At 53.0% G+C, this 14,927-nt stretch overlaps 1 protein-coding gene across 1 annotated transcript; it reads right to left on the bottom strand.

The window, feature by feature from the left end:
- Positions 1-1,959: 1,959 nt before the first annotated feature.
- On the bottom strand, positions 1,960-13,620 carry brdt (bromodomain, testis-specific). Its single transcript, XM_056604214.1, has 21 exons — positions 12,360-13,620; positions 11,506-11,732; positions 11,222-11,359; positions 10,916-11,033; positions 10,341-10,436; positions 10,101-10,173; positions 9,710-10,016; positions 9,329-9,457; positions 8,998-9,228; positions 8,611-8,756; positions 8,109-8,410; positions 7,728-7,826; positions 7,353-7,487; positions 7,183-7,238; positions 6,256-6,925; positions 6,060-6,130; positions 5,759-5,822; positions 4,988-5,067; positions 4,683-4,852; positions 3,346-3,532; positions 1,960-2,654 (listed from the first exon to the last, which is right to left on the bottom strand). The coding sequence occupies exons 2-21, from the start codon at positions 11,686-11,688 to the stop codon at positions 2,595-2,597; spliced, it is 3,315 nt and encodes a 1,104-aa protein (XP_056460189.1). The 5' UTR covers positions 11,689-11,732; positions 12,360-13,620; the 3' UTR covers positions 1,960-2,594.
- Positions 13,621-14,927: the final 1,307 nt, after the last annotated feature.

Below are 14,927 nucleotides of genomic sequence, written 5' to 3'. Positions count from 1 at the left end.
GGAGCCAGCTGAACCTGGGAGATGGCTCCCCTCAGATCAGAAACCATCTTGGAAGGGCCCCAACAAAGACCTTTTCTGAACTGGAGCTGTGCTCTCCTCTAGCTGAGGAGGTGGAGAAACTGTGGCTGAGGCGTCACGATGCACGGAGGACAACGTTGGAGTGTGCTCTATGGCTCTCTGGTGACAGACCGAAGTAGAGTTCTAGTCGTTGAGGCGAAGAGCCCTCACTTCTCCCCCTGGAGTCTCTCCTTCTGAATCCCTGTCCCCGTCTTAAAGGACATGCTTGTCCGTGTAACTGACGTCACAACAGATTCAGAAACACTGGGTTCTCCTGAGGGGGCGTGTCTACAGGCCTGTAGACATCAGACAACGCTGTATCCAAGCATGCACCTCTGCCCACTCAGGCCACACCCTCACCAGTAAAGCAACACTCCTGTGACATAGATGCATAACCCTTTAGTAGCTCCAAAGAAACATCCTGACTACTCAGACCAACCTTCACCTAACGGGTTAACTCAGCCAGGAAGACCAGATACACCAACGTGCCCGAGAATAATGAGACTAATGACTTACAGTTCGCAGTCTCTTCTTCATGGTTGAATTCGGATACTCACAGAACCGCAGTTTAACCTCCACGATACACCTTGAAGGGCACACACACACACACGCTTGCTGTCCATCAGAAAGTCTGAGATGGTTTGTGGCCGACGGGGAACCACGGCAGGTTATATGAAGTCCGTCAACAGAGATACCGTCACGTTTTTAACTTTATGATAGGCTTAAAAACAACCAAAAAAGAACCCAAATGATTATTTAAACACTAATGAGTAGGACTGTCGCCCAGGGACATTTCTACTCACTTCAGGTTCAGGTGAAACGCTCCGTTTTACTTCGAAAAGTATTTTTAACCTGAGGAGCAGAGGCTGAGTCCCAACCCGGTTCACTAGAACATCACACACACCTTCTGGTTTCATGAACACAGCATTACGTTGCCAGACTTGGGCGGCCACCAGCGCGCTGTCCGGTTCCCTCTGAACTGAACTCGACCAGACTGCAATTAACCAATGAAGAAAACCCCGCTGCGCTTGATCCGCGGAAGGTGAGCTAATTAGTGTAACTCAAGGCAGGTTGGGAACCCTCTGGTCGGCTTGGTAACAGCGAGAGTCCACTTCAGCTCTGTTTGTGTCTTAAGTTACATCACTTAATGAAATTAAACCCCAAGTATGATTTGACTGATTTAGATTCAGCCTCCATGGTGGAGGGGTTGACAGAATATTGGTTTGTTCATACATGTCTATAGGACCGGAAAATAGCCTCTAATACATGGCTTTATAATCGGCCTCATGTCTTACTATTGGCTCATTTATCAGACGCGTTCATCGCAGCTACTCAGTAAATATAAACACGTAGGAGCTGAGGCTGCTGCAGCACCCTCTGCTGGCTGAGATGGGAAATGTATCGTCGTTTTTAAATAATTTGGGATTGATATATCGATTCGAAATACTATTATTTATATTTTTAAATTCACTCGTTTTCTAAGGTAGAGGATTAGGACCACATGTGATTTTGTGAATTCTGAGATTAAAGTCAGAATGCAGACTTCAATCTCAGACCTGACATAAAATGCAGATGTGGCCTTTATCCTTATCTTCCGCAGCCCAGTATATGGTTCCCGTCACGTACGTCAATGTGACTCCCTTGGTTCCTTACAGGTAGTTTACGAAAATTCTTATTTTTAATCCAAGAATTCTGAGATTAAATTCAGAACTCCAAAATAAAGGATCACATTTGGCCCTGATCCTTTTCTGTAGTTTGATGTGGTTGATGAAATATCAGCTACTCTGTGAGGGAGCGTGGAGGTAATGGATTGGTAATAAACACGCGTGTGCTGCCAGCGTCGAGCCCCAATACTTACAGATCAACGCCGGTTCCTTACATTGCTGATTTGGGATCCGTTTGACTTCATAATCAGATTTTATTATTATCAATCATCTGCAGTAAAGGTTTGAAATTCAAACAAAGGTCACAGCGTTCTCAAAGCCACCTTCATGGTGGTCATCTCTTAAGATGAATGTCTCCAGACTACCGATCTGGATAAAATATACTACTGAACTAACAAAAATAATGGAACATTGTGCTTTAGGAAATGTTGATCAACATAGGTATATTTAATTTACAGCTTTTCAATTCTTTACAAGAACTAAACCTTGTTAGACGAACAAAAAGACTCTTAATACAACAAAAACAGGCTCTTGGATAGTCTTATTTTTTTCTTTACAAAAACAGAAGATTTGAGGACAGTAAATGATAGCGCACGTTTCTGCTCGCCCTCTGTTTGGCCTTTCAACAGAACAAATCGTGAGTCACACAGGGACCAAGGTCACAACAAACCAGGAAACAAACTGAGGGCCGGGAGCAGGACCCACGGCCGTCCAATCACAGGCCAGCGGACATCAGAACTGTCACGCTGACGAGAAACCTTATAAACTTTCATCCGGACTCCTCTTGGCGTAAAGCCAACTGAGATGAAAGGTTCCTCCTAGAAATCCACTCAGAGAGAACACAACTCTTTAATGTGAAGTTTAACGCTCGCTTTAATCCAGGTTCTTCTCGAACGTTGACATGATGTCGCTCTGCATCGTCATGTCGATGATCTGGAAGGGACAGGAAGCACATCATCAGGAACTTTACAGTGAAAAATACATGACGCATCAGGGCTTTTACTGTGGAAAGCGGCTTTAGGGAATATATATATATATAAATGGCTGCGTCTCAATTCAGGGGATCCTTCGAAGGCTGCGTTTGAAGACCGCTTGCGTCACAGCGGCGTGTCAAGGCTGTCTAAACTTTTAGATAAAAATAAAGTTCGGACTATTTTAAGTTTGTAACTAATTGCCAAAGTTCAATGACATTAACACAAGCCATATAACGTTAAACTAATTAACGTTGTATTTTATAATATTGCCTCCATATTTCTCCTCAGTCGTCTGGTTTCTATAACATGTCCATGGTTTGAACCGCAGCTGTCAGGGTTGCTAGGTGACAGGAGCGGCGCATCGTCACGCAGGGTAAAGGGTGTTAACGGCTCGTTACGCAGACCTGAAACGCTCCGTAGGCCAGACCATCGCATTTAAAATCGTTCGTTCGGCCTTCGGTCCGGCCGACACGGTCCAAGAGGCCACACCTTCATAGACCGCGTCCTTCGAATGATGCGTCCCCTGAATTGAGACACAGCCGACGTGTACCCTATTGTATAGTCTGGTTATGTTTACATGTCGTGAATGAAGACGATACATAGTGAGTAATGTAACAATATATGATGTGTTGAAGTAGGAAGTGACATACCGCCTGTCGTCTGCGTCTCTCCTGCTCCTTCCTGCGAGCCATCTCCCTCTCCTGGTCCAGGTGAGCCGCGGCGGCCACCTGCTGCGTTGCCGTCGGTGCTGGAGCCTCCGTCACAGCTGAGTCCGACAGCTTTGGAGGGTCCAAGATGGAGTCCAGCGAGAAAGGAGACGCGGGCGTCTCCGGCGGCCTTTTACGATAAAACACAACCACTAGTCTGAAGGTACGACAACACAGCCGCAGGTCTGAACGTATGACAACACAACCGCTAATCTGAATGTACGACAACACAACCGCTAATCTGAATGTACGACAACACAACCGCAGGTCTGAACGTATGACAACACAGCCGCAGGTCTGAACGTATGACAACACAACCGCTAGTCTGAAGGTATGACAACACAACCGCTAGTCTGAAGGTACGACAACACAACCGCAGGTCTGAACGTATGACAACACAACCGCTAGTCTGAAGGTACGACAACACAACCGCTAGTCTGAAGGTACGACAACACAACCGCAGGTCTGAACGTATGACAACACAACCGCTAGTCTGAAGGTACGACAACACAACCGCTAGTCTGAAGGTACGACAACACAACCGCTAGTCTGAAGGTACGACAACACAACCGCAGGTCTGAAGGTATGACAACACAACCGCTAGTCTGAAGGTATGACAACACAACCGCTAGTCTGAAGGTACGACAACACACCCGCAGGTCTGAAGGTATGACAACACAACCACTAGTCTGAAGGTACGACAACACAACCGCAGGTCTGAACGTATGACAACACAACCGCAGGTCTGAACGTACGCAAAGACAACCGCTAGTCTGAAGGTACGCCAACACAACCGCTAGTCTGAGGGTACGCCAAGACAACCGCTAGTCTGAGGGTACGCCAAGACAACCGCTAGTCTGAGGGTACGCCAAGACAACCGCTAGTCTGAGGGTACGCCAAGACAACCGCTAGTCTGAACGTACGCCAAGACAACCGCTAGTCTGAGGGTACGCCAAGACAACCGCTAGTCTGAGGGTACGCTAAGACAACCGCTAGTCTGAGGGTACGCCAAGACAACCGCTAGTCTGAGGGTACGCCAACACAACCGCTAGTCTGAACGCATTTGAAGATAACCATGACGATAAACGGGACTCTCTATCGGCCGTCTGGACGGGGATTGATCGTAGGCACGTGACGCGTATCCCTGATCAAGAGGCGTCCTCCGCATCACGCTCTGAACCACAGGCGTTCCCTCGGCCGCTCACTGATGGCTCCCCGAGGTTAAGACCACGTTAACGCGCCGACCGCGCCGCGGGCCCCCCCCGGTCAGCCAGCACTACCTGAGGGCCTTCTCCCGCTCCTCCTTCTGCAGCGCCGCCCTCCTGAACTTCTGGAAGCTGTCCCTGGAGGACCGGGCGCCGGGGGCCCCCGGCCCGGTCCCCGCCGCCCCCGGCCCCGCCGCCCGCCGCACCAGAGCGGCCCACAGCTCCACGTTCTTCAGCACCGCCTCCTGGGAACATCCAGCCAATGAGGGGTCCCGTTTGTCGTTGAGGGGGATCGCCATGACTACGATTTGTCCGCTGATAATCACAACACCTTCTCGTAGAAAAACGACGTTTTACACTAAGAAATACAAAGCAGGAACCTTTCTGGCTGGGTGGGGCCTCCCGTCCGGGGGGGAGGAGCCAGGGGGCACGCCGTCGGACCCCGAGTCGCGTCTGGAGTCTGCAACACACCGGTTACAAACGTCACCCATTTTGTGCTGAGCCAGGTGTAAGAGGGGTCAAAGGTCAATCAAGGTCTCCGTCAGGCCCTGACACACGATACCGAGGGGGCGTGGCTATGACTGCCAGTGGGCGGGGTTTGGGACGGCGAGGGTCCGTGCGGCACGGTTATCTTCGATTTCCACCGCCAACCGCTAGTCTGAACGTACGCCACCGTACCAAGCCGTCTGATTGGGTGCCGAAAAGGTGGAGCTACCCACGCCGTCCGTCGATTGGCCGACAGAATCGTCACTTCCATGCGACAGGGGGATAAAAACAAACAGTACCCGCGAGGTATTTCTGGCAACGGCGAAAGCTTTGTTTATTGAAGGCCGCCGTCCTTCTTGGACGTCCTAGATTGTTGCCCTTTGTTCATCGTGTTGCATTCTTCCTTTTCATTGGCTACACTGTCGGCTGCTATGGTGTCAGGATGCTTGGGTAGCTGCCGCGGCCATCGCTATCAGGCTTAGCCCCGCCCTACCATAAGGGTACCGTCGGCGGTGGGAAACCCCAGACAGAGTTAGAGTAACCGGGCTGTCCCTCTCCGAGCCGCCCCGTACCGCTGGGTGGCAGCGAGGCGTTAGACGTGGGTTTGGTGTGTCAGGGCTCTGAGGAAGACCCCCCCGGTCTAGCTCAAGGGGGCCAGCACCTACCGGCCTGCCTGAGGCGTGCCATGGGGGGGGGGCTGTCCTGGAGCGGGGACAGCAGAGGAGGGGGCTGAGGACACAACGGCAGGACGGTTAGAACCCACAACACGGTAATGGAACACGGCCCGTTTTCCAGGAAGTACGTTTCTCTGGAAACATTGGGCTGCACACAGACGTACGACAGCAGCGGTGAGCCCCTCTGAGCCACACATCTGACCGGCAGCAGAGGGTAAAGCAGCGTCACAGTGAAGGAGCCCCGAGGCATCAGGCAGGACCTCACACGAGGTGTGAACCTCTAGATACATGCCTCTGGTCGGGGAGAGACGGGGTCCAGACCCAGAGCCGGGGACGCCAGGGGGGACAGGAGCGCAGACAGGTCTGGGGAAACAAAGTCAACAAGAAGAACGACAAAGCATGAAACACCTCATTCACTTTCTAGTAACCGATGGTCTTATTAGGCCAGGCCTCATTAGAATAGAGCAAGAACAACGGCCAGATATTACCTGGAGAGAGGGACAGTTGCTCATAAGACTGACTTATTTTGGGATGAGCACCCGTGCTTCCGAATGGCATCAAAGACAGGCTTCTGATTGGCTCAGGTGGCTGACTTCTGATTGGCTCAGAAGACAGGCTTCTGATTGGCTCAGGTGGCTGGCTTCTGATTGGCTCAGGTGGCTGGCTTCTGATTGGCTCAGGTGGCTGGCTTCTGATTGGCTCAGGTGGCTGGCTTCTGATTGGCTCAGAAGACAGGCTTCTGATTGGCTCAGAAGACAGGCTTCTGATTGGCTCAGAAGACAGGCTTCTGATTGGCTCAGAAGACAGGCTTCTGATTGGCTCAGAAGACAGGCTTCTGATTGGCTCAGAAGACAGGCTTCTGATTGGCTCAGAAGACAGGCTTCTGATTGGCTCAGAAGACAGGCTTCTGATTGGCTGCTGGGGGTGAGCTCTGATTGGCTGCTGGGGGTGAGCTCTGATTGGCTGCTGGGGGTGAGCTCTGATTGGCTGCAGGGGTCGAGCTCCGATTGGCTGCTGGGGGTGAGCTCTGATAGACTGGGTTCTCATTGGCTGCGTGGGCGGGCGTCGCAGGACAGAGCGGTAGCTCTTCAGGGAGGCCTTCAGTAGGTCTCTGGTCCCGGAGGGCGTCTTCCTCGGAGCAGCCACCTTCAGCGAGGCCTGGACCGGGGGAGACACGGGATTGGACCAGGGGGGGACACGGGATTGGACCAGGGGGGGACACGGGATTGGACCAGGGGGAGACACGGGATTGGACCAGGGGGAGACACGGGATTGGACCAGGGGGAGACACGGGATTGGACCAGGGGCAGACACGGGATTGGACCAGGGGCAGACACGGGATTGGACCAGGGGGAGACACGGGATTGGACCAGGGGGCAACAGTAACATCATGAGCTCATTGAAGCAGGTCCTACCTTCCTCTGCGCCTTCCGGGAGCTGCCTTTAGCGCTCCGCTGCTTGGGTTTGGGCACTGAGGAAACACAAAGCAACAGTCATCAGTCTGCCCCCCCCCCATACACCACCCAGAGCTAGTCTCGGTGGTGGTACTGGGAGTGTGTAGCTGTAGGGACCATCGGTCTCTAACCTGATTCTGTGTCAGTTCCCTCCAAAGAGGAGCTGGAGCCACTGCTGCTGGAGGAAGAGGAGGAGGAAGAGGAGGAGAAGCAGGTGGCGTTGCTGCTCCCAGAGAACCGGGCCGACTGGCTGAGGTCCAGAGGATCTGAGACACACATTTCCATATTGTTATTCAATTGTTCATTAAATATCATTCCACGTCTGCAATTATTTAAGTTTCAATACATAAACAAAGAAAAAGACATCTAGACTTCTAGACTAACCGATGACCGCAATGCCAACGTTAGAGGTACTCTTGTCCATGCTTAACACGCGCTCATGTAGATAGAGGGGACTCTCTGCAGTCTCTTCTGATTGGCTGAGGTGGTCGTGATGTCACAGTTACCTGTCCGCTTCCTCTTCTTCTTGGTGGCCGAGCGCTGCTCCTCTGGCGCGGTGTGGGGCACCGCCGGCGGCGTGGGGCCCTCGGGCTTCACCGGCCTGGCTGCAGGGAGACACCAAATATCCACGGTTACCAGGGCCACCGCGGTTACCAGGGCAACCACGGCTACCAGGGCATAAACCAGACGCACTATATTGGCAAGAGCAGTGGTGATGAGATCAACCATGAAGCCATGCCGTCCACGTGGGTCTAGGAGGTACAGTTCCAACACGAGGCTTGGCTGTCGTTTTGCAGACGGCCTCTAGTTGGTTCTCTCATTCGGGCGAGACGGGGGCGGGGGGGCGGGTTAGTGAGCGGACCCCCCGGGGGGAGGGGGCAACTCACTGGGAGCGGCGGTCTTGGCGTCGTGCTTGCGGAGGCAGCGGGCGACGAAGGCCTGCAGCGTGCGCAGCGTGGCGGGCGCCAGCGTCTCGATGTCTATCTCGATCTCCCGCCGGCCGCAGGCCCTCAGGTGCGGCTCGTGGCGCCGGACGAGGTCCACCAGCCGGCCCAGCCGCTGCCCCGGCAGCCGGTTGATGTCCAGGCTCAGCTGCCGCTTCTCCTCATAGGGCACCGTCGCCACGGGGACCGCCTCCTCCTCCGAGGCCGACGCCCCCGGGGCCAGGCGCTGCGGTTGGTTGCCACGCCTACAGACGGAACACGCGTCATAACAACCGCACTATTACATATGGGTACTTTATGAACAGGAGAAGGATTAAGCACTGAGAGAACATCTGTCGAACACAACGACTGCAGGACAGGAATGTGAGGCACACTGTTGAATGCATGTCCTAGAGCGGATCAAATGCAACAGAGGCCGCAGGTGAACCGGGGGGGGCTCACGTACAGACCGGACCCCTTGGCACCGCAGCTCCTCTGAACTTTGACCTTGTTCCTGGAGGACTTGTTCTTTTCCTTCTCGCGTGTTGACGTCTTCTTGGTCTTCAGGGGCGTCTGGGCGAAGAGCTGCAGCTGGTCTCTCATGGCCTTCAGCTGGACAGGAAGAGGAGGAGTCAGGACACCTCCGTTTTACGGTGCATCTCCGTCATCGCTAGTGAGACCTGCCCTCGTGATCAACGTTGGTCACCGTTTCAAAAGGTTCTGAAGAGGACTGGGATCAGACAGCCACCACCATAGCTTACTGTAACCTCACCCCAATCATTTAGTACACCCTGAAGAAGATGGTGAGATGTCTCCGGTATAGAACGTGTGGTCCATCGTCACGGCAACATACCTGTTCCTCCAGGATGGCCAGACTGGGGACCATCACCGCCTCCTTCTCTTCTTCCTCTTCATCCTCTGAGCTCTGTGACGATGAAGAGGAGGAGGAGGAGGAGGAGCTGCTGCTGGAGACGTGCTCCACCTTGCAGTCTCCTCCTCCTCCGTTGTCCTTGACGACGGCCTGGTCGGAGGGCAGCATGCTCTCCTCCTTGGGCATCTTTGAGAACTGCGCCTCAAACACGTCCTGTGGGAGGAGGGGGGACACTTGAGAAACCACAAACCAGCCGGCAACACTGGAAGCAGCAACCAACCATCCCCATTTGTTGGGGGGGGGGGGGGTGTACCTGCAGCCTGCGGGCCATCTGCACCACCTCGTGGGCGGGGGGGTTGTACTTGTAGCAGTTGGAGAACATGAGGCGCAGGTCGGCAGCAAACTGCTTGGGGGCGCTGTACTCCCGGCTGGCCATCTTCTTCTGTAACACAAGGGGCCTCAGTCACATCCCGCCCACTAGATCCCAGATGCGTTTTGTGGAGTGAAGAACTCGTGGGTTCAGCGTTTAGGCGTTAGTAAACCAAACATCGTGACATCTGGTAAATTAAAAGAAAACGGATGAATGAAACGATGAAAGACCACGTAGGGCGTTAGATAAACCAGTAAACAGACCCGTACAGCATTAGATAACCAGGCCAGTATGGCGCTAGGTAAACCAGTACTGCGGGGAGACCTTGATGGTGCCGAGGTCCATGGGCTGCGTGACGATGCGGTGGTAGTCGTGGAGGCCGAGGGCGTCCACGTCCACGGGCGTGTAGAAGGGCCAGGCGTAGGCGGCGTGGCGGCGGGACATCAGCTCCTTCAGCAGCTCGCCGCAGCACCGCAGCGGCGACGGCAGCCGGGCCCGCCGCCCCCCCGCCGTCCAGTCCGGGACCTCCCTGCTGGGCGGCCTGATGGGCCTCTTGGCCCCGCCCCCGCGCCCCGGCGGGGTTCCGCCGCCGCAGCCCGGGGCCGTCGTCGAGGTCGGAGGGGACGCCGTCCTCCCACGCGACGACAGGTTGCCGGGGGCGACGGTCAGGCACGGAGGGGCGACGGTCAGGCGCGGGGGGGCGACGGACAGGCGCGGGGGGGCGACGGTGGTGGTGGTGTCGGCTTTCCTCTTGACGCCCTTCCTGTCCTGGAGGGCTTTACTCTGGAGGGGGGGTTAAGAGAGGCGGCGTCTAAAGGAGAAGCTGGAGGGCAGATTCAGGAGCTCACCTCAAAGGGTGAAAAAGCGACGCTACTCACCGCGGACTGAGCGTGTTTGGTCAGCGCGGCCGGCGGGAGGGGGCGGGGTGTGGCCGGCGGGAGGGGGCGGGGCGTGGCCGGCGGGAGGGGGCGGGGCACAGAGCCCGGCGGGATCACGGTCAGCGTCTGCTGGACGACCACCTCAGACTCCGGGACGCGGCGCTTCAGGGCTCCTGCGGGCAGAGGGGACAGGCTGGGGCTCAGGGCCCCTGGGGTACCTACCGCCAGGCTCTTAACACGTGCATGAGCGAATGGTGTCAGGCCTACTGGTTAGAAGAGCACTGTATACATGCAGAACCTTTACCCTTCCTCACTATACTAAGGTCCGCTGGTTCTACTAGCCATCGATCTGGGGTTCCAACTATCCAGCTGTCTTGGTTCTACCCGTCGTGATTCTACCCGTCGTGGTTCTACCCGTCGTGGTTCTACCCGTCGTGATTCTACCCGTCGTGGTTCTACCCGTCGTGGTTCTACCCGTCGTGGTTCTACCCGTCGTGGTTCTACTACTCTACCCGTCGTGGTTCTACCCGTCGTGGTTCTACCCGTCGTGGTTCTACCCGTCGTGGTTCTACCCGTCGTGGTTCTAGGTGTGGGGTCCCACCTGTGCTGCTCCTCTTCCTTGCTCTACCAGGAGGTCTACCAGGAGTTCTACCGGAGCCCTGCTTCTTCTCCTTCTCCACCTCTACCTCCTCTTCATGGGGCATCAGGGCCAGTTTCTCGATGAAGACCTTCTCCAGGGTCTGGGCCATCACCACAATGTCATCTCCGGGCTAGGCAGAACACAACCGTCAGGTAGCCATGGATACCGCCACCACTAGACCTAGAGACGGCCCAGGCCTATACACCACCTCCTCAGTTACTGAGGTATAATTCTGTGGTCATGGCACTTTGACCGCATGAACCTGTTTGGGAGTCCCTGCGCGGGGATGAGCTTCGGCCCGGCACAGTGAGGGGGTACCTTGTTGTACATGTAGCAGTTGTTGAACACAGCGTTGAAGTCCTGCACACACTCCATGGTGTTCCAGTAGTACTGGTTCTGCAGCCGCTGCCTGATGGTGCGCAGGTCCATGGGGCTGCTGATGATGGTGTAGTAATCCTGCCACGCACCGGAGCAGACGGAAACAATCAACAGACCTTGCAGCCAGGGCCGGTGGGGGGGGGGGGGGTGACTCACAGGGAGGTTGTCGGGCGGCGTCGACGGGCTCGCAGAAGGGCCAGGGTACTAGGATGGGGGTGACTCACGGGGAGGTTGAGTGCGGCGGCGTCGACGGGCTCGCAGAAGGGCCATGAGAACTGGTGCCGGCAGAGGGTCCGTAGGACCACCCGCTCCAGATACTGCAGCTCGCCGCTGCCGGGGCCCGGGCCCCGGGGGTGCTGCACCGCGGGGGGCGGGGGGTTCCTAGGGGGCGGCTTCACGCTGGACATGCCGGAGAGCAGCTCTCTCCAGCCAGACAGCTACGACGATCACTCTGTGCACACAACGTCCGAAGTAGTCAGCAATAACCCTGGGGTCATTGTTTGTGGTGTAGGCCTCCATTCAAACATTATAGCGACTAAAACCGTCAATGAAAGCACTGATGGCAATGCCGCACTACTACAGCGGATGACTACTTCGTGTCATCCGCTGCACGCTTGGGAGGATGCCGGGAGCGTCTGCGTGCTGACAGAGGAACGGAAAATGGACGCGTCGAGATTAAAGTCGATATGATGTTTCAACTTTCATCTCGACATTTTCGAGTTTAAAGTCGAAACGTCGACATTAAGTCGACATGACATTTCAACCTTATTCTCGACATTTCGAGTTTAAATGTCTACTGTGACTTTAAAGTCGATACGTGTCGATTTTAATCTCGTCACGGCAAAAATATTTTTTTCTTCACGTGTGGCCCTAATACTCTGTCGTTGCGGAGCCCTCCAAGGTAACGTTGAAAATTACGGTAGGCTACAACTCATTTAGCCCTCGAGATAACAACTCTTCTATAAAATATCCACAGACAGAGACCGAAAAGCAGTCGCTACTTAAACATGAGATACTTGTGTAAAATGTACTTCAGAGGGGTGGTTTAAGGCTAATAAGGTGTTTAAACCTGTTTTACCTTCTTTTTTTTAAGTTGGAAGTAGTCACTTAACCTTCAACTTGTTAGCCGCTAGCGTTAGCTCGTGTTTAGCATGCGAACAACCGATCAGAAGAGAACCCGCGGTGATAGTCATGGCTTGATAAGCTCATGATAAACTCCGGTTAAAGAGTTCGGGATGTTTCTACGGCAACTCTGGGGATTGAACCACGCAACGCCGTCAGTTACCTCGTCTCCCGCCGAGGCGGATTGGCTGCCGCGTTGACAGCTGAGAGCGGATTGGTGGAAGCTCCACGTGCACACCGGTCCTGTAGCCTAGCATGTGAAGCCAACAACGCACTTCAAACTGTCAAACTTGTTTTTACTAATGCGCACAAAGCCAATAAGGAACGATTTTTTTTAACCAGACGTCTCGTTTCGAAGTATTAAAGTGTCCTAAACATCTTATCTCAGAATCGACATGCATAAATTATATTTATAATAAAACCACAATTTATCCAAGACCAGTTAAATATGGTCCAAGATTAATTGAATAGGCTAATTCAGTTTTACCATCACATCTGCCCCAAATTATAAACCCCGAAAATAACCACCCAGCCGGTAGGCCTACTGCCACTAGAGCTGCTCTGCACGTTAGAAGACAATCCGTGTGTCTACTCTACACGGTAGTTAGGACAATCCGTGTGTCCTTACGTTAGGACAGACTCTACACGTTAGAATGACAGACTGTAGGTATAGGCCTACACTTTAGCACAGCCTGCATATCTACACATTACAAGGACAGACCAGAACACTGGTAGGAACCTGCTGGACGTCCCTCGGTAGGACCCCGAGACGCTCCTCCATGCCGGTCTACCTCCTGCGGTGATCCGATGCACCTGGTGACGTCCATGCGGCCTTCCTGTCGCCGCGGGCCGTTTTAAGTTCACAGGAAGTTGCAACATATCCAGTGTTCTCCCCAACAACTGCGGAAGCTCCACTGACCTCCCAACAGTGGATATGTGAACTTCTATTTTAAATGTCTTGACCAAAATGTATGACAGAAAGACCAGCGTTTCAGTCGGCTCTCGCATGACATTGGCTGCACGATATCACCGAATAATAAACACAACCAAGTAATTTCAGTTAACGCAATCAAATCAATTAAAGGAGCCTAGAACCGGTGCGATTGTTGCACCAGATAACCAAACTGCGATATGATTAAAGGGAGGAAAACACATCCAAGCAGGACTCTTCCACCAGGTAGGTTCACTTCTGAAAACCTTTTGTAAGGACTTTGCTGCAGATTTGATGCGTTAAACGGGCTGCTTTAGTCGTTTAGTTGCTTTTGAACCTTTGAGCCACGTGGGGGGGGGGGCGAGGACCGGCGTACTTCCTGTGGACCATATCCGTCGTTCATTGATGTGATGGTGGTGAGGGCACATAGCGGGAGTCCCTTGCTACCCCGGGACTGGTGGTGACACAAAAACACGAATGAACTGCTCGGCTTTACCTCAAACTGATTAAAGATGCGGACATTGAAGTTAAAATCAATAAGTGTTTGGTGAAAAAATGCCCTAAATCTAAATGTAAATGTGAAAAAAGATCTTCCCCAAAATAACCAGTAGAGGGCGCCAGTACGCAGACTCACCGCCTCCAGGGGAGGAGACGCGCTGAGCTTGTTATTGTCATAAGATTTCAAACAGGATATTGTATAGTATCGCAATTTCAACCCTTTTCTTATTTTATGCATTTTTATAACATAAACACGCACACGAAAACGCACATAATAATTTTTTTTAAATTTGTTAGTAAGCTAAAAAAAGTTTTAAATGTGTTTAAAAGAGGTCGGTGTGATTTAAATGATTTCTCTCTCTCTCTCAAACAGACGAGGCGCATACATATGTATGAGACGTCAGATAATCACAAGCCCTCTCAGCGTTTCCATGTCAACCTGTCTCGTAAAGACGAAGCATCCACCTTCCTCTCTGCTGTCACCGCGTCTCCGCTCGTCTCAGCCAATCACAGAGCTCCTCGCTGTGTTCCCCGCCAGGCGCCCTCAGTGATGTCACTTGTTGTTGTTTTTGTTTGTTTGCTCAGTTGTTTGTGTTTTTGTGTTGAGGGAGGTGACGCTGCTGCTCCACATGTCGTATGAGATACATTTCACAACGCACATTAGCAGACACACACACACACACACACAACACACACACACACACACACACACACACACACACACACACACACACACACACACACACACCTAACCCTAACACACACACGAAATGACATAACTGAAATAACTACCTCATTATAATATGTATGCATGTATTGTGTGAATCAATCAATTATACAACTTTAAGACCCGTCTTTGACTTCGATTGTTTACATGTGTAGTCGAAGTGTAGAAATATTATAATAGATCTGTGAAAAGTCCAGTCTCTCTCTCTCTCTCTCTCTCTCTCTCTCTCTCTCTCTCTCTCTCTCTCTCTCTCTCTCTCTCTCTCTCTCTGTCTCCCCCCCTCCTAAGCCCCACCCCCTTAAGAATCGAGTTAGTGGAGTCAGCGGAGGAGATGAGTGTTTAAAGTTTGTTTTCTGGGTTCCTGTGGA

This window comes from Gadus chalcogrammus, chromosome 12 (genome assembly GCF_026213295.1).
Source record: "Gadus chalcogrammus isolate NIFS_2021 chromosome 12, NIFS_Gcha_1.0, whole genome shotgun sequence".
Classification (NCBI taxonomy): domain Eukaryota; kingdom Metazoa; phylum Chordata; class Actinopteri; order Gadiformes; family Gadidae; genus Gadus; species Gadus chalcogrammus.
Note: the sequence above shows the minus strand (reverse complement) of the source record. Positions and strands in the feature narration are given on the sequence as shown.